This window comes from Diceros bicornis, chromosome 3 (assembly GCF_020826845.1).
Source record: "Diceros bicornis minor isolate mBicDic1 chromosome 3, mDicBic1.mat.cur, whole genome shotgun sequence".
Lineage (NCBI taxonomy): Eukaryota > Metazoa > Chordata > Mammalia > Perissodactyla > Rhinocerotidae > Diceros > Diceros bicornis.
Window position 1 is genome coordinate 21,123,458 of NC_080742.1, and position 26,106 is coordinate 21,149,563.

Consider the following 26,106-nt stretch of genomic DNA (forward strand, 5'->3'; position numbering starts at 1 on the left):
TCGAGGAAATTCTACCATTTGTGACAACATGGACAGACCTTGAAGGTATTATGTTAAGTGAAGTAAGTCAGATAGAGAAAGACAAATACTGTATGATCTCACTCATATTTGGAATCTAAAAACAACAACAAAAACCAAACTCCTAGAAAAAGAGATCAGACTTGTGGTCACCAGAGGCAGAGGGTAGGGAGAGGGAGAATTGGAGGAAGGTAGTCAAAAGTTATAAACTTCCAGTCATAAGATAAATAAGTACTAGGGATGTAATGTACCACAGGCTGACTATAGTTAACACTGCTGCATGATATATAGGAAAGTTGTTAAGAGAGTAAATCCTAGGAGTTCTCATAACAAGGAGAAATTTTTTTCTTTTCTTTTTATTGTATCTACATGAGATGATGGATGTTAACTAAACCTATTGTGGTGATCATTTCACAATATATATAAACCAAACTATCATGCTGTACACACTTAAACTTATACAGTGATGTATGTCAATTATTTCTTAATAAAACTGGAAAAAAAAACCCACAACACCTCATGTAGGGATGAATTTAAGATTTGTAAGAGCAGAAGCTTATGCAATTTTAAGAAACAATATAAAATTATGAAGACAAATTAGATACAAGTGAATATCTGTTAAAAGGGCAAAAGAAATCACAACAATTACAAATATTAAAAACCTGACAAATGCCACATACATCACATATTTCCTAGAACTTCCTGGAGCCTTGTAAGGGGCCTATACAAGTGAGGGAGGACCTCTGAGACTTAAGTTTCATTAGAGTTATGATTTATCCATTCTGATCTCATTTCTTCTTTCCTTCTACATAATTAGTCTCACATTATTAATTCTAGCACTTGAATTTCCATTTTATGTAACATACCCAGCTTACCATGGCTCACATATTACTGTCTCACCTCCTCCTTCCAATTCTTTGACTATATGTTTCTTCTCAAGGTTCAATGTCTCCCCCATATCTCCTCAAGAGGTAAACTGCCTCATACTTTTGCGTTATAGAAGGATCTTGTGGAGGATCCCTTATGTTTAATGTTGAAGACCCAATGAGTTTCTGTGATTTGTCTAAAGTCACACACAAAAGGAATTGATGAGAAAGATTGGTCCAGACACTGAGAGCCAGGCATCTGACACCTATGCCATGATTCTGTTCACTAACAAGATGTGTTTTCAGTGACTAACAGACTATGAAAATTACATGAACAGATATTCATTGTATGTATGTCCATAGATTTTAATCAAAGCATGAGGTTTACTGATTAACATATTGTCGATAAGAAGAAAAATTTAGAAGCCTTTTGAAAGATTAACCAAAACTATGGTTTTATAGTTAGAAGGTGATATATTTACATGAGAAATAGCTTAATCACTTAATGCATTATAATTTTTTAAAATTTATTCAGGCTAGATATTTAATACAATATACCATTATAGCAGATACCTCTAGCACTTCATTGTTCCCTTACAAGAAGACTGATCTTTATATGATTATTAGTCATCTACAAAAATAATTTCATCTATCCTTAACAAAATAGCTTCTATAGCTCATCTAGTGCTTTACAGTTAATAAAGCACGCAAAAAACATCAGGTCCTGACATATTCATCGTTAACCCTGTGAGATAGGTCTTGAAACTTAATTGTACAGATGAGATAAAAGTAGACTCGGAGAACTAAGTAACTTGCCTAAAGTCATGAAGATGGCGTTAATTCAGAGCCTTCGGATTTCAAGTTTGGTGCTTTTTCCACTAGGAATATCCTATGTCCCTGCAGTTCAGAGCTCAGAACTGATCATGGTCGATTGCCAATTACTGAAGCATGTACAAATATGGGGGACACAGATTTCAAGCTTGATATAGCAGATAGTCTTCTTACCATCAAAGGTCTGCAAAGTGCAAGTAAGCACACTCTTTTCACCATTTATGTGAAACAGCATGCCAAACACCACGGTACATGGTTCTGATACATATTTCTAAATCTGATAATTTTGCAAGACTATTATTGTCCCAATTTCCCAACTGAGAACACTAAGGCACTAAAAGTTAAAACAACTTATGCAGGCAGCAAGAACAAAAGCTGAAGTTAAATCCTGATCTGACTTTTAAAACATTCTCTCTATATATCAAAGATGCGACAGCATTGGCTGGTTGAAGATTTGGTGTGGATATTACAGAGACAGCTCAGCATCCTTGCTTCCAAAATAAGCACTCCAAGTTCACACACACACACAAAGTGTAGCCTGTTCTATGGCACATTGATTAGACACACCCAGAAATTTAAGTACAGAAAGGAGTGTTTCTGAAGATGTAATATCACTTACGCATACAAAAATATTTCAAGGTATGCCATCCGTGTTGATAAAAGCAATCATATCAGGGTTTGGAGTATTATATATACAAAAAAATGTGTAAAACAGGGGAATTATTTAGTTTTATTGCTGTCCATATCAGAAATATTGACAAATGTAATTTTCCTCTGATAAATTTCAAAATAAATGGATAAAGAAGAGAAATATCTTTCTTTGCTCTGACAACATAGCTAATCATTACTACCCTGACAAGGTAAGTATAATATCACTGCATCCTAAAAATATTACAACCTACCAGTCCAGGTACCCAAAATTTATATTTTTCTTCCCCGAAGATAGTTTCCTAAATATTTATTAGAAAATCTTTGCATCAATGGTTGTATAAATATGAGCTTGTGTCACATGTATCTGACACACCAGCTTTCGGGAATTTTGAGAAATCTCACGCTAATGAGCAATCCGTACCTGGTAATCCCCCAGGAACAAGAACAAGGAAGCTCACTCATCTGTGTGGTGTGATTCTTGACCGCCAACCTTGATCACTGCCATGCCATCTGTAACATATGCCAAAAAAGCATAAGCAGAAATAGAGACTTTCTTGCCTAGGAACATTCTCCCTTAAGTTACACAGGAGTGTGTCTTCTAACAATACTACTGGAATTAGCTCTTCTACTATAGACTTCATGACAGGAAATTCCAGAAGCCAACTTCTAAAATCAAAACTACCACTCCAAAAACAGTTAATCTCACCTTCACTCCAATCACTGATTCTCAACCATAAATCCAACAGTGCTTTCTTGCCAGAAACTCAATCAATTCATCTTTAAGACATGCTAGCTATCTGGACCATATCACCTAAATTGAAACAACTATAAACTAAGAATTTAAAAATATCCATGAATTAGAATTTATGACACAGGCACATGTTCTCACAGAACAGCATATGGACAAACAAAGAGGAACTCACTTCTTTACAGGCCTAATGGCCTGGGAGAAGCTAACTTTCCATATAGCTCTGGCTACGTCCACAAGAAAACATTGGATATCACCAGCTTTAACTTTTTGCTCTCCTATTCTACGTTCCCATTGATTAATTAAGAAGGTCCTTGAAGGTACATTCAGATCTTAACATTATATTCCTATCTTAGCTCCAAATAGGCTTTCCAAAAATTTTCCAAACAAATTGGATTTAATTATCAATACTACTACTACTACTGCTGCTAATAATATAGATACAAATTATCTTCAGAACATTTTATTAGGGGCCGGCCCGGGGGCGCAGCGGTTACGTGCCCGTGCTCCACTTCAGTGGCCCTGGGTTCACAGGTTCGGATTCCCGGCCTGCGCCGACACACTGCTTGCTTGTCAGGCCATGCTGTGGCGGTGTCAGATACAAAGTAGAGGAAGATGGCCACAGATGTTAGCCCAGGGTCAATCTTCCTCAGCAAAAAGAGGGGGATTGGCATCGGATGTTAGCTCAGGGCTGGTCTTCCTCACACACACACACAAAAATTTTATTAAATTAACTTCCAGTTGGACAACCTACCAATACAAACAAATAATCGTTTTTGGTTCGTTGTTTAAAAGACGTTTAGTTCTTATGGATTCATTGTTCTGTTATGAAAATTGTTGAAATTTTAAAAGTATCATGTCAGTAATGTATTTCACAATTATGATCTTATAATATACAATACCAGGAAAAAAATAAATTGGAGATTAAGTGCAAGAAATCCAGTGATTAAGTGAAGCTTAGAACCAATGATATGCATGTAAACGATTAGATTTACCTGTTATATGCCCTAAACAAAATTCTATTTTATTTATATTTTCTACTCTGCCTTTTCTAGAGATATAATATTGTTATAAGTTGACATAAAATTATACAAAATTGTTAATACATGTAACAATTGCTATGTGTCAATTTTTTTAATGCCCTTTCTTTATTGCATTGATTCAGAATACAATGATTAAATCTCTAGGTAGAACAAAAGTCCAGCATTGTAAACATATGGAAGACTCAAAGAGACACGACTCAATATAAAAAGATATATTTTTTGGGGGCTGGCCCCGTGGCTTAGCAGTTAAGTGCACGCGCCCTGCTGCTGGCAGCCCGGGTTCGGATCCCAGGCGCGCAACGATGCAGCTCGTGTCAGGCCATGCTGTGGTGGCGTCCCATATAAAGTGGAGGAAGACCGGACATATGTTAGCCCAGGGCCAGTCTTCCTCATCAAAAGAGGAGGATTGGCAGATGTTAGCTCAGGGCTAATCTTCCTCACCAAAAAAAAAAAAAAAAAGATATATTTTTTTTTCCAAATTAACCTATAGCTTCAATGTAATCACTATCAAATTTCAACAGAGACTTTCCTGAAAATTGACAAGCTGATTCTAGAATGTACATGCAAGATCAAAGGTCAAGAATTGCCCCAAGCGGATTTTGAAGAACAGCAATATGATAGATTCATCTACCATATGTCAGGACTTGATATAAAGATATCATAATTAAAACAGTGTGACACTGACATAGGGATAGACAAATAGACCTGTAGGCTAGAATAAAGAACTCATAGAAGACTCACACACTTACAAAAAGTCAACATACCACAGGTGGGGCATTACAGATCAGTGGGAGTAATGATACACTGTTCAATAAATGGTGCACAGGCAACTGACTGTCCATATTGAGAGGGGAAAAAATGAAAATTTCTACTCGGACCACAAATAGATTAAAAACAACTTAGTTTTATGTCTGTAAGGACATTGTATGAAGAGTAAAATTTTACGAATTTTAAGAGAAAATATAGACTAATATTTTTAAGAACTTCAGGGCAAAGAGCATTTCCTAAACAATGCAGAACATTTATAAAACTTAATATAAAATGATAAATTAGACTATATTAAAATTTTAACTTCTATTAAAAAAACAAGACAGAAACTAAAATACAAGTCACATACAGGGAGAAAGTATTTGTAGCCTATATACTTGGCAAAGGAGTATATCCACAATATATAAAGATTCCCTAAAATTCAATTTAAAATATACAAACAACCCCATTAAAGAATAAGCAAAAGAATAGGCAAATCCCAGATGAGAAAAACCGAAGAGCTAAGAAGATTAATAAAATATGATCATACTCAACATTACTGAAGGGACGACAAACAACCATAACAATGGGATGCCATTCTACGTTATATTTAAAAAAGAAGATGTAAAGAGGAGCAAGGATGCAGAGAAAGAAGAACACAAATTTACCACTAATCAATGTAAAAATAGCGTAACACATTAGAGAGCAATTTGGGAAAATCAACCATAGCTGAAAAAACCACACAACATTCTCCCACATTATTTAAAAAGATAATCATTATAATCCAGAAATTTAACGTGTATTGTAAAAGAAACTCCTGCACGTGTACACAAGGAGACTACTTCAAACAATTTAATTATAGCATTGTTTGAAATAGAAAAAAAACCTCATAAATAACCTAAACAACCAGAGAACGTTTAAATCAAACTGTAGTAAAGACAAGCAAAAATACAATTCTGCCCCTTGGTGAAAATAAATGAACTGGAACTGCATGTACCACTTTGGATAAATCTCATAAACTTTATGTGACTAAAAAAAATAGTGGCAAAAATACACGTACAGTATTCATAAACAAGCAAAATGTATCCCTATATAGTTTATGAATACACACCTAAAACTGTGAAGAAAAGTAAGTGAAAGAGTAACCTCAAATTAAGTCTGGTGGTTTATTCCGGGGCAGTAAGAGATGTCTGGGAGAGAAGAGGTGACTACAGGAGGCTTTAACTGATTTAGAGGTACTTAATTCTCCTAAAACTATGAAACAAATATGGCAAAATGTTACGACTTAAAACAGCATAGTGGGTATGTGGCTGTTTGCCATATTATTCCCTACAGCTTTTTGTACACTGGAACATTTGTAACGAAAATTACAGGTCAGTGCCCAATAAAGTGTTAAATTGCATACATCAAATCACGAATGCTAAGAAGCTCCACTGCCCCACTCCCATCAGGGAAGGCAAACTGAAGACCTGGGATGTTGAGCTGGGCATCTCAGTAAATGAGGAGATGGAATGAGTGAATAAGCTGTGTCACTCTTACAAGGCAATTTTTCTGTTTGGGGAGGGGGCTCAGACTAAGGAAAATTATGTCCACTTTTTTTTTTTTTTTTGGTGAGGAAGATCAGCCCTGAGCTAACATCCATGCTAATCCTCCTCTTTTTGCTGAGGAAGACCGGCTCTGAGCTAACATCTATTGCTAATCCTCCTCCGTTTTTTCTTTTTTTTTTTTTTCCCCAAAGCCCCAGTAGATAGTTGTATGTCATAGTTGCACATCCTTCTAGTTGCTGTATGTGGGACGTGGCCTGAGCATGGCCAGAGAAGCGGTGCGTCGGTGTGTGCCCGGGATCCGAACCCAGGTCGCTGGTAGCGGAGCGCGCGCACTTAACCGCTAAGCCACGCGGCCGGCCCCAATCATGTCCACTTTTAATGAAATAGTAAACATCGAACCCTGACTTGCTGTGGTTATCATGTAACAGAGAAATTCAACCACTGAGTTGTTTCAGTAAAAATTTACAAGATTTGAGAGCAAAACATACACTCACCATTTAAGTGAAAATAAATCAGAAAAACATGTGTCAGGCAGCAAACACTTCCACATAGTACTTGTTATTTTGAGTTGAGATTTTAAAAAAACTCCTGTTTTGTGCCCTTCACCGTCTCTCAACCACAGAGCAAACGCAATGTTTGGGGAGATTGTGGGCTAGAGAAGAAATCTTCTCACACCCAGCCACTGCATAGGGAAATGGTGCTGTATTTTGCAGATTGGAGAGGTTTTTCTATATCATTAACAATCCAATCTCCCACTCTCACTCCAGAGATTTGAATTCAAACTCAAAGCAAAGAAAACAAAAAAAACTAGAGTAATTTATGAACTGTTAAGTGCAAAGTTGTAAGAACATGTGCCCAGAGGATATAGTTTCTATCTTGTACATTTTTTTCTGAAGAGATAATCAAAAATTATATTACCACATATTGATGCTGTCTTAAATGTACATGGTTCTTTACAAACAGTAGAGTGTGACTACCTGTGTCATTTTATTTGCTTCACACAACCCTGTGAGGAGTGACATCTTAATAAGTACTCAACTTTTATAATTGAAAACAAATTCTTCAACACGCATTTCCATATATATTACTTGAAATCTTGTTGTATTAGGCACTGTGCTGGGAGCTGAGTATGCAGGAAATAAAAGGACTCAGTGTTAGGGGACCAAATAGGAATATGCACAATAGATAAAAGCACAAAAGGATGGAACCCAGAGAATTGACCCTGGTCGTTACCTGACAAACAAAACAAAACAAAACATAGTCTGTGCTTGTCATGAGATATTGATAATTGTATTATGGACTCCTCAGATTTGGAGAGGGTTGGAACTTTGATCTGAGGAGAATAAATAAAGAGGTTTTTTTAAAAAAAGTTTTATTTTTAAATCATGTCATGAATTCAAAACTTCCTAAAATTGTAATGATGTCGAGTAGGTTTCACCAGGTAAAATAGTCTAGAGAAAAGAAAGTTTATTACAGAAGAGACACCTATTTTTGAGGCCATTAGTTAAGGTGTTGATTATACTGAACTTGGTATTGATATTGTAACATAAATAAGGTTTATCATCATTTGTCTAAGAATAAAGATTTAAAACGGAAGCAGCAAGTTTTAAATATACATTCAAACTCCATATATTCAAGTGTACTTTCAGATGCTCAAATTAGTTCAAAGAGAAACAACAATATCAAAGACCAAAACGATGGAAAATATACACCATTTAAAACGCCAATACTGATGAGCATTTCACAGCCCCAACACTGTTGGTCTAAAATTGTTAAAAATTTTAATCCTAAAGCAAATAGCAAGAAAGAGCACTTTAGAAACTTAGCCTTGTAGTTTAATTCCCTAGATATTTTGTCTTCATTTTTTCAGTAGAACAAAGACTGATCTTGTGCATCAAAAAGGAGAATCACAGGTAGCAAAAGATCATTGTTTGTCCAGTATTTGTTTAACAATGTTTTACTAGGGCTGGCCCTGTGGCTTAGTGGTTAAGTGCGCACGGTCTGCTACTGGTGACCCGGGTTTGGATCCCGGGGGTGCACCAATGCACCGTTTCTCTGGCCATGCTGAGGCCGTGTCCCACATACAGCAACTAGAAAGATGTGCAACTATGACATACAACTATCTACTGGGGCTTTGGGGGTAAAAAAGGAGGAGGATTGACAATAAACGTTAGCTCGGAGCCGGTCTTCCTCAGCAAAAAGAGGAGGATTGGCATGGATGTTAGCTCAGGGCTGATCTTCCTCACACACAAAAAAAAAAAGTTAAAAAAAAATAATGTTTTAATGTTCATGGGAAATACATTTTAAGATTTTGGAAGATTAGAATCCCTCAAGTACCTGATTGCCTGGGTTCTTTCAGAAAATCACTATAGATTGCTGTAAAACTAGAAGATTGGTTCAGGAAATTTTGATTAATGGAACACTCTCTAACTGCATTTTTTATTTTACGGGATGGCACAAGCTAATATTAGGAGTGTTTTAAAACTAATTTCTTAAGTATAGCTTAATGGTTTTGCAACAATAATTTTTGCTAATACTCAGCATTTTGAAACACAACATTCTCCCACATTATTTAACAAGATAGACAACCCCGTTCAGAAAGATTTTTCAAAACAAGGTTGAATAAAAATCGTTTTTCAAACAAATAACCAGTGCGGTGACTCAGAAAGTACATTGGGGAGTTCTTTCCTCTCCATTTAATGTTAGTTACTTAAGCGAGTACTTTCAGAATAGCACTTGGCTGCTTATGCATCAGAAAATCTATGTGATTGGTCAGTACGTTTTAAATGCCTAAATCCAGAGAATAAAAAGCTAGAGGAAATTTGAAAATACTCTTACTCTCCCAAAAGTCAACACAATCAGAGTCTATGCCATTGAGTGCTGCAAGAGTGTTAATATGTCAGACCCTGAAGGGTCTGCAAAGCCTATTGCAGGAGAAATGATCAAAGTTAGAAAAAACAGTAGACTCAAACTGTTTCTGAACATAGCTTCATAGTCTGGAGTGGAAAAAAATACAGTCTAAGAATTCTATAGTCAACGAATTGTCATTCATGTTTTAAATCAACTGGAAGAAAATTTTGAATCATAAAGGCTCATTCTATATACTTTTGTATTCAGAAATGCAGAGAGATATACCTAGAAGAGATCAAATCAATTCCTAAGTTTCTCTGGAATTCATTATACAGATGAATAAATTCAATTACATAAACACAAACACATAATTTATCTATCTATATTTCTATCTAGTAATGTATAATTTTTCCTTAGGAAAGAATTAACTTCAAACTATAGAGAATTAACCATCTTTATTACCTTAAATATTTAAAATAAAAAAAAATCAATAGTGATGAAAAAATTTTTAAACTTAAAAATCCATACAACTCCAATGATATACAATTAGTATTATCATAGTGATGCCTCACATCAGGCTGAGGGCTCTATGGATATTATGTATGAATAATTATAGACAAAACAAAACCATTTATATGTGTATATATAATATATACTGGTCTAAACAGGTGAGTGCTTGTGGATACTCATTTGGACTGATGGCCTTCTAGTGAACATAAAAGGAATGAACTTTTATCATTCTAGCCTGGTAGCACAGAACATAGGTATAGCCCTACGGATGGGAGGAAAGTAAGTGATTTATCATATGTTATACTTAGCCCTCAAAATATTTAATGTTTCAAAAACAGGATCTAAATATTGACAGTCAAAACAGCATCATGAATCTAAAAGAAATACTACCAAGTGTTTTATTAAAGACCTAGGTTCTAAGAGTAAATAAAGAAAGCTGGAAATCATAAATAACAAATTATCAGTGTGGGTTATGCAAGAACTGGATACAACCAGAGGATGTGTGCTCATAGAAAGGCTTAGCTTGGCACCTTGGCAAATTTTGGGGAGAATTAATAAATAAGATAACAAAACTAAAATCTTAAATCATATGCATATAGTTTTAATGATTTCCAACTTAAACCAATTAGATAAACTGCAAAACTACTAATTCCAAAAAAGATGAGGACTTTAGTGGCAGTCTTTGAGCTTATAAGATCACATATGTAATTTTAGGTTCATTTCAATTTTTCTCTCTTGAATTAGTTTGTATTATATCTATTTTCCGTGTGTTTGAGGAAGATTAGCCCTGAGCTAACATCCGTGCCCATCCTCCTCTACTTTATATGTGGGACATCGCCACAGCATGGCTTGATAAGTGGTGTGTAGGTCTGCGCCCGGGATCCGAAACCGGTGAACCCTGGGCTACTGAAGCAGAGCATGCGAACTTCACCACTACATCACTGGGCTGGCCCCGTATTATATCTATTTTTTATTTAAATTTCTGAGCTTAAAAATGGCCACATAGGCTACCAAGTGCAGCATCACTTCATCACAGTATGCTTCATTGAAATTATCTTTCAAATCAACCTGATTTGTAGCATTTGCCAATTACCATGGTGTAAATACAAAGAAGAGTATGAAATTTTATCTTTAAATTATTCAAGTATCTTTGCCAAGCCATATCAGGCACAGTTATTGCGGGAATTTTTATTTTAAAATAAAAATAGCATATTTGTTTCCTTCTGGAGTATTCTATATGAGAGTGATCATATCACTCCCATCCTTAACAATGGTCTCAATTCCTGTGTCTTAATTAGACTGCGACAACAAAAGAGTAGCATTGGGCATGATAGGATTGTCATCACAGAAACTTCATACAGACCCAGCGTTTTGTCATAATTGTTATATCTTGATTCATACAGTCTTTACCTTCATTTAGCTGTTTGGCTAGTTCTCCAAACCTTCTCTGTTGTAAGAATGCCATTAAAATATCTTTAATAATATGCTTCCAGTTATATATTTGGTAATGTCTTGGTAAGCTGGCATTCTGAAAACCAACAAGCAAATAAACAAAAAAGGCCCGATTTATCTCATTTGTCTATTTCCATGTTGTAAATACCTCCACCATGGCCAATTCAAGCCATCAATGTGATGCCACTAAATGCAAAGTTGCGATGCACAGCATATCTTAGAGAGTTGGTGTAAGATGGCTCTTGCGGAACACTGTGATGAATAAATATTACCTCAAGTTTGTGTTTATTCTAATAGTCTATCAAAATATCAAGGGACTTTTTTTGTAAGTTCCAATACATTTAACTGAAGAAAATGACAGTGAATCATTTTAACACAATCAAAATTTTTAAGCAGCAACCGGCAACATTTTCTTAAACTACGAAATGACAGAAAAACTTTTTCCAAACAAGTATTTTATTTACAGTAAAATAAAAAGATAGATCAATCCCAATCAGAATCCCAATGACATTCTTCACGGAAATAGAACAAAGAATCGTAAAATTTATCTGGAACGACAAAAGACCTCAAGTAGCCAAAGCAATCCTGAGGAAAAAAAACAAAGCTGAAGGCATCACAATCCCTGACTTCAAAATATACTGCAAATCTATAGTAACCAAAACAGCATGGTACTGGCACAAAAACAGATACACAGATCAGAATTGAAAGCTCAGAAATAAAACCACACATCTGTGGACAGTTAATCTTCAATAAAGGAGCCAAGAACATACAACAGAGAAAGGACAGTGTCTTCAATGAATAGTGTTGGGAAAACCAGACAGCCACATGCAAAAGAATAAAAGTAGACCATTATGTTGCACCATAAACAAAAATTAAAATTGATTAAAGACTTAAATGTAAGACCTGAAACCATAAAACTTCTAGAAGAAAATATAGGCTGTACGCTCTTCAACATCAGTCTTAGCAGCATCTTTTCAAATACCACATCTACTAAGGCAAGGGAAACAAAAGAAAAAATTAACAAATGGGACTACATCAGACTAAAATCTTCTGCAAAACAAAGGAACCCAGGAACAAAAGAAAAAGACAACCCACCAACTGGGAGAAAATATTTTCAAATCATATGTCTGACAAGGGGTTAATCTCAAAAATATATAAAGAATTCATACAACTCAACAACAAAAAAACAAGCAACCCGATCAAAAAATGGGCAGAGGATATGACTAGACATTTTTCCAAAGAAGATATACAGATGGCCAACAGGCACAGGAAAAGATGTTCAATATCACTAATTATTAGGGAAATGCAAATCAAAACTACAATCAGATATCACCTTACACTAGTCAGATGGCTATAATTATCAAGACAAAAAATAACAAACGTTGGAGAGGATATGGAGAAAAGGGAACCCTCATACACTGCTGGTGGGAATGCAAATTGGTGCAGCCACTATGGAAAACAGTATAGAGATCTCTCAAAAAATTAAAAATAGAATTACCATATGATCCAGCTGTCCCACTACTGGGTATTTATCCAAAGAACTTGAAATCAACAATCCAAAGAGATTTATGCACCGCTACGTTCATTGCAGCATTACTCACAGTAGCCAAGACGTGGAAGCAACCCAAGTGCCCATCAATTGATGAATGGATAAAGAAAATGTGGTATATATATACAATGGAATACTACTCAGCCATAAAAAAAGACAAAATCGTCCCATTTGCAGCAACATGGATGAACCTTGAGGGTATTAAGTTAAGTGAAATAAGCCAGACAGAGAAAGACAAACACTGCATTATTTCACTTACATGGTGGAAGATAAACACATGGACAAAGAGAACAGATTAGTGGTTACAGAGGGGAAGGGGGTGGCCGAGTGGGCAAAAGGGGTAAAAGAGCACAGATATACGGTGACAGATAAAAACTAGAGTATTGGTGGTGAGCACGATGCAGTCTAAACAGAAACTGATAAATAATAATGTACGCCTGACATTTCACAATGTTATAAACCATTATGACCTCAATAAAATGCTACCAATAAAAAATACATTTTCTATCTTTAGAATAAAAAAATGATAGATTGAGGTTACTTTACTATAAAAAATGTTCATTATAAATATCACTGAAAGCTTACAAACTATATCGATACTAGAGTTTGGAAAATGCGAATGATTACATCATCTAATTAATAAGTAAAAATTATCATTATGTATTTTGAGAATCAGCTGTAACATTTTACTGAAAGAAACTGGTAAAATACATATTTTATGGCCCATTGGACACATCTATAAAGTTCATTATTTTAAAATGCTTATGATGTAACCAGGTGGATAGTGTCTAAAAGTGGACAGTATATAGCACGGGAGTTGGTAAACTTTTTCTGAAAATGGCCAGAGTATATAATTTAGTTTTTGTAGACCACTTAGTCTCTGCCATGAATACAGTTCTATTATTGTAGTGGGAAAACACCCATGTTCAATATGTCAATTAACGATCCTGACTGTGTTCTAATAGAACATTGTTTACAGAAACAGGCAGCAGATAGATTCGGCCGGTGGGTCATCCGTAGTTTGCTGATCGACATTAGCATATGACTGATCATCTGATATTTTTATGGCTCTGATTTCAACATAATTTTCCTTAGTATTTATGAAACATTAATCCTGATACGCAAAGTGTTTTTTAATAATATTGCCCCAGTCGGTGAAAAAATCTCGACTAATTAGTGTTTCTTAAACAAGATATCCCTATATCAAACCAACTGCCAAAAGGACAATGCAATTGAAAATAAAATGAATATAGTTGTGGACATATTTTCTTTTATATTACCCTATCAAAATTTCATAATTAACCATAAGGAGAAAGATTACCTAGACAGTAAAGAAAGAGAAAATTTGCATATTAAATTAAAATATATTTAATATGAGTACATTCATTTTAATTTACTTTGAAATCCTTATTCTTACCTTCCATAAGTTTCCCTGTCTGTTCTGCACTTCCCCCAGGAAGAATCTTGGCAATATAGGCTCCAATTTCTCCACTATGTCCAGGGATTTCTTTACCACCCACAATTCTAATTCCTAATCCATTACCTGTATTGAAAAATTAGCAAATTATTAGTAATAATTTAAAAGGACAACAGTTGTCACAAGTTATAAGGTGCACAAAAAGTGGGCTCTGGTGTCCAGAAGCTAACTATAACATGAATATTGGAACTGGCACCAATAACAAAAGGACATTGTTTTGATTTCAATAATAGTTGATATGAAATAGGACTTTCTGAGATCTTTGTGGGATCTACAATGAATCACTTGATATTAACAAATCATGTTTTGAATCACCAAGATATGATAGAAATATCTTCGTCCATTTTTGACCAGATGTTTTGTAAAAATTTTGCATGAAGATGATCCTACTATAAGAAACTCCAGAGCATAAAATTCACTTATGAAATTGAGGAACACTTCACTTAAAAGGCGGTAATGGCTATCATAAATTGAGAAGACACAATCCAAACACACAAATGAATGCAATTGAAAAAGTGAAAACACGATCGTAACTTATAAATTATTATTCACTTTTTAACCTTCGCTCATCAACTAATATTGATTGTGCATTAATATGGCACTTACTACAAGGCATAATAAAATTAATTTTGACTGATGAACAACTTAGTAAACTATTCCTTATTCCACAGAACAGATATTTTTTGTAATTAGCCACACAGAAAAAAGATGGGGAATAATTATTATGAGAAATCTAATTGAGATAGAAAAGAATTGTTGATATTTTAAGTTTATGTTTTTCTATCAACTAAAAATTAGCAAGTATATACAGCACCAGATACATTTTTGTTACAAATGTCAAGGACATTTTAAAATGAAAGTACTAAAAGAGAGCAGAATTCTCCTCCTCTAATGAAAACACATTTAATTATCTCTTGAAATTAAAATTCTTTCCATTCAGTGATTGAAGAACCATTTTCAACCCTCTCAAAATCTCCAAATTTTAAAAGCCAGCTCTCTTCCCAATCCTCTTTCCTTCCCACTTTACTCTTCAAAAACAATCCCTGTAGTCAGCATCAACATAGTTCAAACATTCAACAAGCAGTAACAGTGAATTATGGAACTCTTCTCTCATTTATCCAGTAGGGATATATTTTGGTAGAACGCTGTTTATTATTTCCAGGTGATATGATATTTCCAAATGAATTTTCTCCCTCTTTTTCTTCCTCCCTTCCTCTCTTCCTTGTTTTTCTCTCTTTTCTCCCTCTCCTCCTGTATTACCTGCCCTCCATCTCTGCTTTTTTACCAGAGTAAGTGTTCTGAAGATTTAGCCTCAAAACAAAAATAAAAACAAATTAACTGTATGTTTCTAAGTTTCCTGCTGTTGTAAGAGGTCAGAGTTAAAAAAGATACTAGCTCTCTCTGGCTCCACATGTGGAGCTTTTCTGTCACAAGTTTCTTGGTCCAGTGTTACCGTTTTTAGTAGAGATTAATTTATGATACATATTGAATATAACTGGATGAACGCAGAACATCATCTAGTATATGACTTAGTCTCAACTAAGTCTGGGTAGAGACATTTGAGTTCTTAGACTTTAGCCCTTAAGGATTCACCAGGATTGATTTTACAGTAAGACATTAGATAGATATGAACAAAGGGTAGCAGGTGAAGAAAAGTTATTAGCCACTCTTCATTCAATTAGTTTAGCTTATTTTTCTGAGCATCCTAAGGACACTTTAGAAATTACAAAATGAGGATTTAAAAACAGCTGGCCATAATCAAGGGTTATTCCATGGAATTTATCTGTAAAAAATAAAAATAGATTCTTAATCAAAGATTTGGCTTCACTTTCCATGGTTGAATCACTCACAAGCTGTACAATTCATCACTTATTAAAGATTTCATAAAAATCCACACAGATATTGAATTTCTAATGTGGTTGGTATATCCATATCAATTTTAAGACATGGTCAGTCTGAGATTCCAAAAGATGATTTATGAGATTTCCTTAGTGTAAAGGCATACATTCAAGATCACGCCTTATATCAAAATTTATCACAATTTGTGCTAGAATATAGCAGAGCAGAGTATAGTAGGGTATAGTAGAGTGCTCAGGACATTAGTCTTACTTATTTCTTTTTAAGCTTAAAAATTAGAAAATAAAGGTAGCCCATGAAAATGTAGTGCTGAAATTATAATACATGGTGTGGACAAATGCTTAGAATCTACAAATAGAATTGTTATACTTTGTAAAGGTATAGCTAAAAGAGTAGTTGTAGAATTTCAAAATCTATTCATTAGCATAAGTGACTTTTTAAAAACTTGGTTATAGTTTCATTCTGCAGATGACAATGTCTTGAGGGTTAAGTAGTTGGGTCCTTAGTGTCATTTGATTTTTAGTGACTAAGCACATTCTAAAAGCCTGTAGTAAAGGATCAGTGACAGGAAACTATAATTACAACCATCTTAATAAAGGAGCATGACACAACAATTATGTAACATCGTAAAATATAGTTCACTCTACTAAATTCAAGTACTCAAAACATTTTCTAAATATACTTTATAAGTCTCACTGTCTTCAGTAAAATGAGAGTAATATATAGTCATGACAATACCATGAGAAATGAGATTTTATATATACAGAAGCCACTTCAGACACATAGTAAATTTTCAAAATTACTGTTCCTCTTGTTGATGTTACTGTGGTTACTGCTATTGTTTTTCATGTATACAATAAAGTAGCATAGAAATGTTAAAAATTTGTGAAAAAATAGCATGGTAGAAAATAAAAAGACTCAGGAATATAACATCTTTTGTTTATTTTACAGTAGTTGCTTGTATCCTAATTTGGATGTCATGAATATAAATTTAATTTATACAATATCTAAGAATTTAAATCTGGACATTTTGATTTAACATTTCTAGAACTGCACTTTAATATTTTAAGTATTAAATGCAAATAAAATGAATGAAAATGCTTTTATAATATTAAAACACCCCCGCTCACATCTAAAAAGCAGAATGCCAATAAAAGATTTGGTAAACTCAAAAAGCAACATTAATTTTTAACTGAAATCCTTAGATCTAAATGGTCCTTGATAAGTGATATTGATACTATCATTGTTTTTCAACTTTTGACAAATTTTTATCAACATAAACTCCTTATGCCTCTCTGCTTCTATTCCATCTAGAAACATTGCTAAAATGCTTCCTCAGTTAGATGCCAGCAAATACTTTGGTCTTTGCTCTTGAGTTCAGAGTATGGCAGAGCAGAGAGGCCAATAGTTACTATAGAGAACATAGGAGTTTTAGTAAAAGAGATCATCAAAAGTTATAGTAATTTAACTCCACATAAAGCATAGATGTGGTTAAGGAAGTCTTACAGGGAAATCTAAATTTCAGAAATTCTTTAATGTATATAAAGAACATTTATAAAAAGTAAAGTTCAATGAAAAAAGTAACAAAATCATTAGGAAAAAGTATTTCCTTAATAAATTTAGCATTATGATTTAAATGCATCAGTTTTTTAAGTCTCTCTGCATGCTATAATTGTATGATAAATATACTTTATGCAGTCACTTTTAAAGTTCTTATCCAAGATGGCAACATAAAAAGCTCCTGAACGCACCTCCTCCCACAGACACACCAAATCTACAGCTACACATGGAGCAATTCCCTCTGAAAGAAATCCAGAAACTGGTTGCGTGAACCTACACATTGGGGAAACAACAAAATATCCACATTGAAACAAACATCGAACCCACATCAACTTTTGGGAGCCACTAAGAACAAAGAAGGCAGCTTCGACAATCACAGAGGTTTGCGAGACAACCAAGAGCTTAGGCCAGGCTGAGTGATAATGTTCATCTCCTACATGAGACCACTCCATTAAGACTGGGAGAGGCGGCTGTTTTTCCTAATGTGCGGAAACCAACATAGAGAGTCAAGGAAAATGAAGAAAAGTTTGTTTCCAAACAAAAGAATAAGATTGCACCCCCGAAACAGACGTTAATGAAATGGAGGTGAGGTATTTACCTGATAAAAAGTTCAAAATAATGGTCATAAAGATGCTCACTGAGGTCAGGAGAATGATGCATGAACAAAGTGAGAATTTCAACAAACAGATAGAAAATATAAGAAAGTAACAAACAGAAATCACAGAGTTGAAGAATACAATAACTGAAGTGAAAAATTCATAGAGGGATCCAATAGCACATTAGAGAAGCCAAAGAAAGAATTAGTGAACTCAAAAACAGGGCAGTAGAGTTCGTCCAAGCAGAGGAGCAAAAAGAAAAAAGAATAAAAGAATGAAGATACCTTAAAGGATTTATGGGATACTATCAAAAAGAAAAAGAATGGGAGAAAATATTTACAAATCATATATCTTATAAGGGGTTAATATCAAAATATATACTCATATATATAGAACTCATATAACTCAATAGCAAAAGAAACAAATCTGAAAAAACACGGGAAGAGGAACTGAAGAGACATTTTTGCAAAGAAGACATATAAATGGCCAAGGTACCCGAGAAAGTGCTCAAAATCACAAATGATCAGGGAAATGCAAATCAAAACCGCAATGAAATATTACCACATATCTGTTAGAATGGCTATTATCAAAAAGACAAGAGATAAGTGTTGGCAAGGATGTGGAGAAAAGGTAATACTTGTGCACTGTTGGTGGGACAGTAAATTGGTGCAGCCACTATGGAAAAAAGTATGGAGTTTCCTCAAAAAATTAAAAATAGAACTACTATAGGATCAAGCAGTCTTACTTCTGGGCATATATCCAAAGGAAATGAAAACAGGATATCAAACAGATATCTGCACTCCCATGTTCATTGCAGCATTACTCACAATAGCCAAGATATGGAAATAACCTAAGCGTTCATTGATGGATGAATGGATAAAGATGTGATAGATATACACAATGGAATATTATTCAGCCACGACAAAGAAGGAAATCCTGCCATTTGAGACAATGTAGATGGATCTTGAGGGCATTAAGCTAAGTGAAATAAGCCAGACAAAGAAAGGCAAATACTGCCTTGTATCACTTATATGTGGGGGAAAAAAGTGGAACTCATAGAAAGAGAGAGTAGAAAAGTGGTTGCCAGGGGCTGTGGGTGGGGGATATAGGCAGAGGTTGCTAAAAGGGTACAAACTCTCAGCTATAAGATGGAAAAGGTGTGAGGATCTAATATAAAACATAGTGACTATAGTTGCTCACACTGTACTGTATAATTGAAATTTGCTAATAGAGTAGAACTTAAGTGTTCTCACCAAAAAAAAAAAAAAGATAAATATATGAGGTGACAGATATGTTAATTAACTAGATGGGGGAAATCCTTTCACAATGTATACATAAATCAAATCACCAAAATGCATACTTTATCTTACAATTTTATAAGTCCATTATACCTCAATAAAGCTGAAATAAAAAATAAAATAAAATAAGCTGTGCATAAAATAAACATGAGCATACTAAGAAAAAATCCTTATATTTGCATTCAAATTTGCAGTTTAAATCTACTTTAATTTTATATGTTTATTAACATGTTACATTAAAAGCTCTGGTATTTTAAAGTATGACAAAGAATGTTCTTATTTTCATTATTAAAATAATATATGAAATTATTATGATGTTATAATTAGAGCATTAAGGACAAATTTAAAATACTTGTTTCATTTCGGCACTATCATATGCTACATCTAAGCATCCAGGAAAAGCAAAATTTGTATCAGTGAACTTACTACCTTATGAATAGTAATCTTTAAATCAATAGACCTTATTATTCATAATAAAGTTATTACAGAATGAAGATATGCTGCATAGTTTAGACATGTCATTAGTTGGGCTGAAGAAGAAGAAAGATTATCTATATAAATATTAATGCTAATGAAGCATTAAGGATAATGGAAAAGTCCCTGAAGAATAGTTCAATTAAATCTATTTTTATTGTTTACACATTAATTATACTCCTAAGGCTGTGAAAGTTTATTTTTATACTCTTTTACCTACTAATTTCTATGTTATAAATTATCCATGTAAATATTTAGGAAAATAAATCAAATTATATTAAAAATCCATAGTAATTTCCCCTTTGTATCTTATCAAATGCTACATTAATTCATTAATACTTGAACATGAAGACCTAAAGAATATTTCAATATTTATCTTTTATCTTTACTAATTTTTGCCATTATAAGATAAGCATTCCTGTAAACACAACCAAGCATGTCAATCGTCTCAATAAAATCCATAGCAATCCATACTTGACTGTTTCCAGCAATATCAAAATGGCAACACGACAATCATGCCAAATCTAATCCAACTCTAAGCCTGAGCACACAAATTACAAACTCAGTTACTCCCATTAGCTTTTTCTAACCCAGCCAATTACTTATAGCATGTTTTTTCCTAGTTTTAAATATGTATCCTTTACATACATGAAGGATTCAAAGAGAACCTTTTATCTCACATTTCCATGAACGAAACTTCACACTTGTCTTTTCTAATGTAATGTGAAATATGTTAAGACAAAAATGTTACACGGGGTTCAAAGCATGTATAAAAGGCTATTCATACTCACAATATACTGGATGAGATGGGTCCAAGTTGGCCTGCCATAGACTGAAATGGCCATTGGCATAGGAAATAAGGAAGACAAGTCACAAGTATGTATCAAAAGACACTGATATTCTGGCTCTGTTGAACAACATTTTTCAAATGACAGATGAAGTATATATTGATAATTTTACTAAAAGTGCATAGGATTTCCTCCTCCTGAAATACTTCAGAAATAATTCCCACTGAGAAAATTTCCCAGACTGCTACATTCATAAATGCACATTTCCTTCACGGGAGAACATAAAGAGATTTTTCTTTATTATAGCTTATATAAGGCAACTGCAAAATTATAAGCATAAAGACCAAATCTGAGCGGTTTGCATGATACTTCTATAACAGGTAATTAAAAATAAATTTATTCCCTGGAGGCATCATGCTCCCTGATTTCAAACAATATTACAAAGCTATAGTAATCAAAACACTATGGTACTGGCATAAAAATGGAGACATGTATCAATGGAACAGAATAGAGAGCCCAGAAATAAACCCATGCATATATGGTCAATTAATTTACAACAAAGGGGTCAAGAATACAGAGTGGGGAAAGCATAGTCTTTTCAATAAGTGGTGGTGGGAAAATTGGACAGCCCCATGCAAAAAAATGAAACTGGACCACTATCTTTCACCATACACGAAAATGAACTCAAAATGGATAAAAAAATTTAACGTAACACCAGAAACTACAAAACTCCTAGAAGAAAACATAGGAAGTAATCTCCTTGACACTGGTCTTGGCAATGATTTTTTTGGATTTGATGCCAAAAGCAAAGGCAAGAAAAGCAAAAATAAGCAAATGAGACTACATCAAACTAAAAAGCTTCTGTGTACCAAAAGAAACAATCAATAAAGTGAAAAAGCAACCTACAGAATGGGAGAAAATATTTGTAAGTCATGTATCTGATAAGGGATTAATATCCAAAATATATAGAGACTCATACAACTCAATACCAAAAACCAAGCAATCTGGTTAAAAATGGGCAGAGAGATCTAAACAGATATTTTCCTAAAGACATACAGATTGGCACTAGGTACATGGAAACGTGCTTGACATCACTAATCGTCAGGGAAATGCAATACAAAACCACAATGAGATATCACCTCACACTTGTTAGAATGGCTATTATAAAAAAGACAAGAAATAACAAGTGTTGGTGAGGACATGGAGAAAGGAAATCCTTATGCACTGCTGGTAGGAATGTAAATTAGTGCAGTCACTACGGAAAACAGTACGGAGGTTCCTCAAAAAATTAAAAATAGAACTACTATATGATCCAGCAATTCCACTTCTGGGTATTTATCTGAAGAAAATGAAAACACAAACTTGAAAAGATATATGCACCCCCATGTTCACTGCAGCATTATTTACAATAGCTAAGACATGGAAGCAACCTAAGTGTTCACCAATAGATAAATGGATAAAGAAAATGTGGCATATATACACAATGGAATGTTATTCAGCCATAAAATAGAAGAAAATCTTGCCATTTTCAACAACATGGATGGACCTTGAGGGCATTATGCTAAGTAAAATAAGCCAGACAGAGAAAGACAAATACTGTCTGATCTCACTTATATGTGGAATCTTAAAAAACAAACAAACCAGCAAAAAAACCCCATAAAACCAACAAAACAAAACAAACAAAAAAATGAGCTCATGGATAGAGAGAACTGATTGGTGGTTGCCAGAGGTGGCAGGGTGGGTTATGTGTGAAATGGGTGAAGGGGGTTAAAAAGTACAAACTTCCAGCTATAAAATAAGTAAGTCATGGGGATGTAATGTACAGCACGGTGACTATATTAATAATACTACATTGTATATTTGAAAGTTGCTAAGAGAGTAGATCTTAAAAGTTTTCATCATAAGAAAAAAATTTTGTAACTATGTATGGTGATGGATGTGCACAACTTACTGTGGTGATCATCTCCTAATATACACACATATCAAATCATTATGTTGTACACTTGAAATAATACAATGTTATACGTCAACTATAGCTAAACTTTCAGCTCCCACTTGTGGCTGGGAAAGGAGCATTGGAAGTGGATATTGCTAGCAGGCTCAAGAGAACTTTTTGTAACGACTGAAACGTTCTAAAACAAGATTGTAGTGCTGGTTGCACAACTCCACAAATTTACTAAAAGTCATTGATTTGTACACTTACAATTTATGATATGCAAATTATACTTCATTACATTTATGTATGTTACATGTACATTTATGATATGCAAATTATACCTCATTAAAGCTGTTATCCAGTGAGTATCCAGATCCAGTGAGATGTGATACGTTTGTCTCCTATTTCTAAAAGCCTATAAAGATGGTAGACTAATGAGGAATAGAAAAGGAGCCACTATTTCCATAGAAGACACTGCTCTCTTTTGAACCCAAACATTTTTAATGTTCTTCACTATTATGCTTGCTAATTAGTCTTTCTAGCTTTGCAGATGTAGCTAGTCCATTATGAAACTATACATAAGCAAATATCTTTTTTAAAATCAGAGGAATTTCTTTGGCTTGTTTCAAACAGCTGTGTTTCTAGAGCCATAAGATGGTGCTCTAAATAAAAAAGAAAGAGGCTCATTTCTTGAGCATTACATTTTATTCCTTTTTTTTGATAATTTCTCTCTAAGAGAAGGGGAAATAACATTTGTTCAGTGTACAGTAAGTACAAGATTTTGCGCTAGGTTCTCTTGCAATTATGTGAGATACATAGAGCTGGCCTTATTTTACAGATGAGCAAACTTATTCTCAAAATTTAAATAAGCAATAGAGCTGAACTCCAACTCAGGTCTTTCTGATTCCCAAACTTATTACCTGTTCTTGCCTGATTGCTCTGACTAAAACTTCCAGCGCTACGCTGAATAAGAGTGGCAAAAGTGGGCATCCTTGTCTTCTTCCTGTTCTCAGAGGAATAACTTTGTTTTTCACCGTTGACTATGATGTTGGCTGTGGGTTTGTCATACATGGCCTTTATTCTGTTGAGGTACTTTCCTTCTATACCCATTTTATTGCAAAACTCATTACCTATTCCCTCCATTTTGCTGCCTATAGGTGTGCTTGGTTGAATAAAGACTTTTAAACCATCGTACAGCTGTTGGTCAGCACCTGTAACTACATCTTTGAAGTTTACAGTTAAAAGTTAAGGAATCTGGGGGCTGACCCGGTGGCGCAAGCAGTTAAGTGCGCGTGCTCTGCTTTGGTGGCCCGGGGTTCGCAGGTTTGGATCCCAGGTGTGCACCGATGCACCGCTTGTCAAGCCATGCTGTGGCAGTGTCCCATATAAAGTAGAGGAAGATGGGCACAGATGTTAGCTCAGTGCCGATCTTCCTCAGCAAAAAGAGGAGGATTGGCAATGGATGTTAGCCCAGGGCTGATCTTCCTCACAAAAAACAAAAACGTTAAGGGATCTATTTTCTAAAAATTTGGACCATTTAATAGAAGATTGTATGTTTTTCTCTCTGCATGTATTTGTCTCTGCATACATCACAAAAATATAAATAATGGTGCATATGTATATGTGCATACACATTTACACATACATACATATGAGTATGAATAATAAAGTTTTATAAATTTCTCAGCTTTGTCTCACTTGTTCCTAAAATTTTATTGTAATAATTACTTATATTTCGGATTGTCCTACTAAATTATGAGTAAGATGTAGATCAATATTTGTTGTATTCATTCTATTAATCTAGCAACCAACACAATGTAAATCACACCATGAGTATTCAATGAGTGAGTATTAATGAGTAAAAAATTAAAAATGTATCCAATGTGAGTACAGTTACAAAATATATTTTATGTTGTATAAGTTTTTCTATAGGAAGAAAAAATCTTATTAATAATTTTTTTTAAACTTCTCTATAAATATGCTTAGAGCAGTGGTTCTCAAACATTTTGGTTTTATTTTTATGTTTTTTAATTTTATTTATTTTTTCCCCCAAAGCCCCAGTAGATAGTTGTATGTCACAGCTGCACTTCCTTCTAGTTGCTGTATGTGGGACGCGGCCTCAGCATGGCCGGACAAGCGGTGTGTCGGTGCATGCCCGGGATCCGAACCCAGGCCGCCAGCAGCGGAGCGCATGCACTTAACCGCTAAGCCACGGGGCCGGCCCAAACATTTTGGTTTTAATGAGCCATTTATACTCTTTAATACTACTGAGGACCTCGAAGAGGTTTTGTTCATATGGGTTTCAGCTATGTATATTTTCTGTTTTATAAATTAAAACTGAGAATTTAAAATATTTGTTTATTAATGAATTTAAAATAATAATAAACTCATTACATGTTAAAATAAATTACATTTTTTTATAAAAAATGGCTTTATTTTATAAATAAAACACTTACGTGAAGGGTGGCATTGTTTTACATTATTGCAAATCTGCTTAATGTCGAGCTACATAGAAGACAGCTGAATTCTCATATCTGCCCTATATACAATCTGTTGTGATATCACACATCATGTAACCTTGGAAAAACTCTACTGTATATTCACAAGAAAATGAGAGTGCAAAAGGCAAATGCTGCCTTAGCAATACAATGAAAATAGTTCTGACCTTGTGGATCCCCACTAGTATCTTGGGAACCATGAGGGTTCCCTGCTCATACTTCGAGAATCACACAGGAGAAACAGTAAAAAAAAACACTTTCTAGTCCTGTCTCCTGTTTTGAAATTATTTTTGCTTCCAATAAATAAAAATATATTTTTTCCCTTTTTGTGAACTGTGCTTATTTTATATAATTCTTATAAAATATTTGAATGATATACCCAGTGAGAATGGTTTAATAAAATATTATAAAAGATACACAGTATTTCTACTTTCAATGGGTTTATATAACCAAAATGAAAATTCACTAATGACCACTTCCCCCTCTGTTGGGGGAGCAGATATACTACATTTTATTCTTCACTCCTTCCTTGTTTACATCCTTATCTTGTTTTACAAAGGCAGTTAAATTATTAGCTTAGACAGCTTTTTCACTATTGATAAAGCTACTGGACACTGCTCTTTTTCTCTAAACATCAGAAACAAACAGGAATTTAAAAATTTTTTATTATGGAAAATTTCATACATATAAAAACGCAGTGACAAGACTATAATAAAACCCAGTGTAATCTTCCGTCTCCAACAATTATCAAATCATAATCAATTTTGCTTTGTCTATTTCTCTACTATTCTCCACACAGCTAATTTTGAA

General features: G+C 34.2%; 1 protein-coding gene across 1 annotated transcript in view; it reads right to left on the reverse strand.

Annotated features, from left to right (window-relative positions):
• PCLO (piccolo presynaptic cytomatrix protein) overlaps nucleotides 1–26,106 on the reverse strand; it is a 397,054-nt gene that overhangs the window by 113,999 nt on the left and 256,949 nt on the right. The window contains exon 10 of the mRNA XM_058524613.1: nucleotides 14,230–14,355. Within this exon, the coding sequence (XP_058380596.1) occupies nucleotides 14,230–14,355 (126 nt within the window). The remainder of the gene's footprint in view (nucleotides 1–14,229; nucleotides 14,356–26,106) is intronic.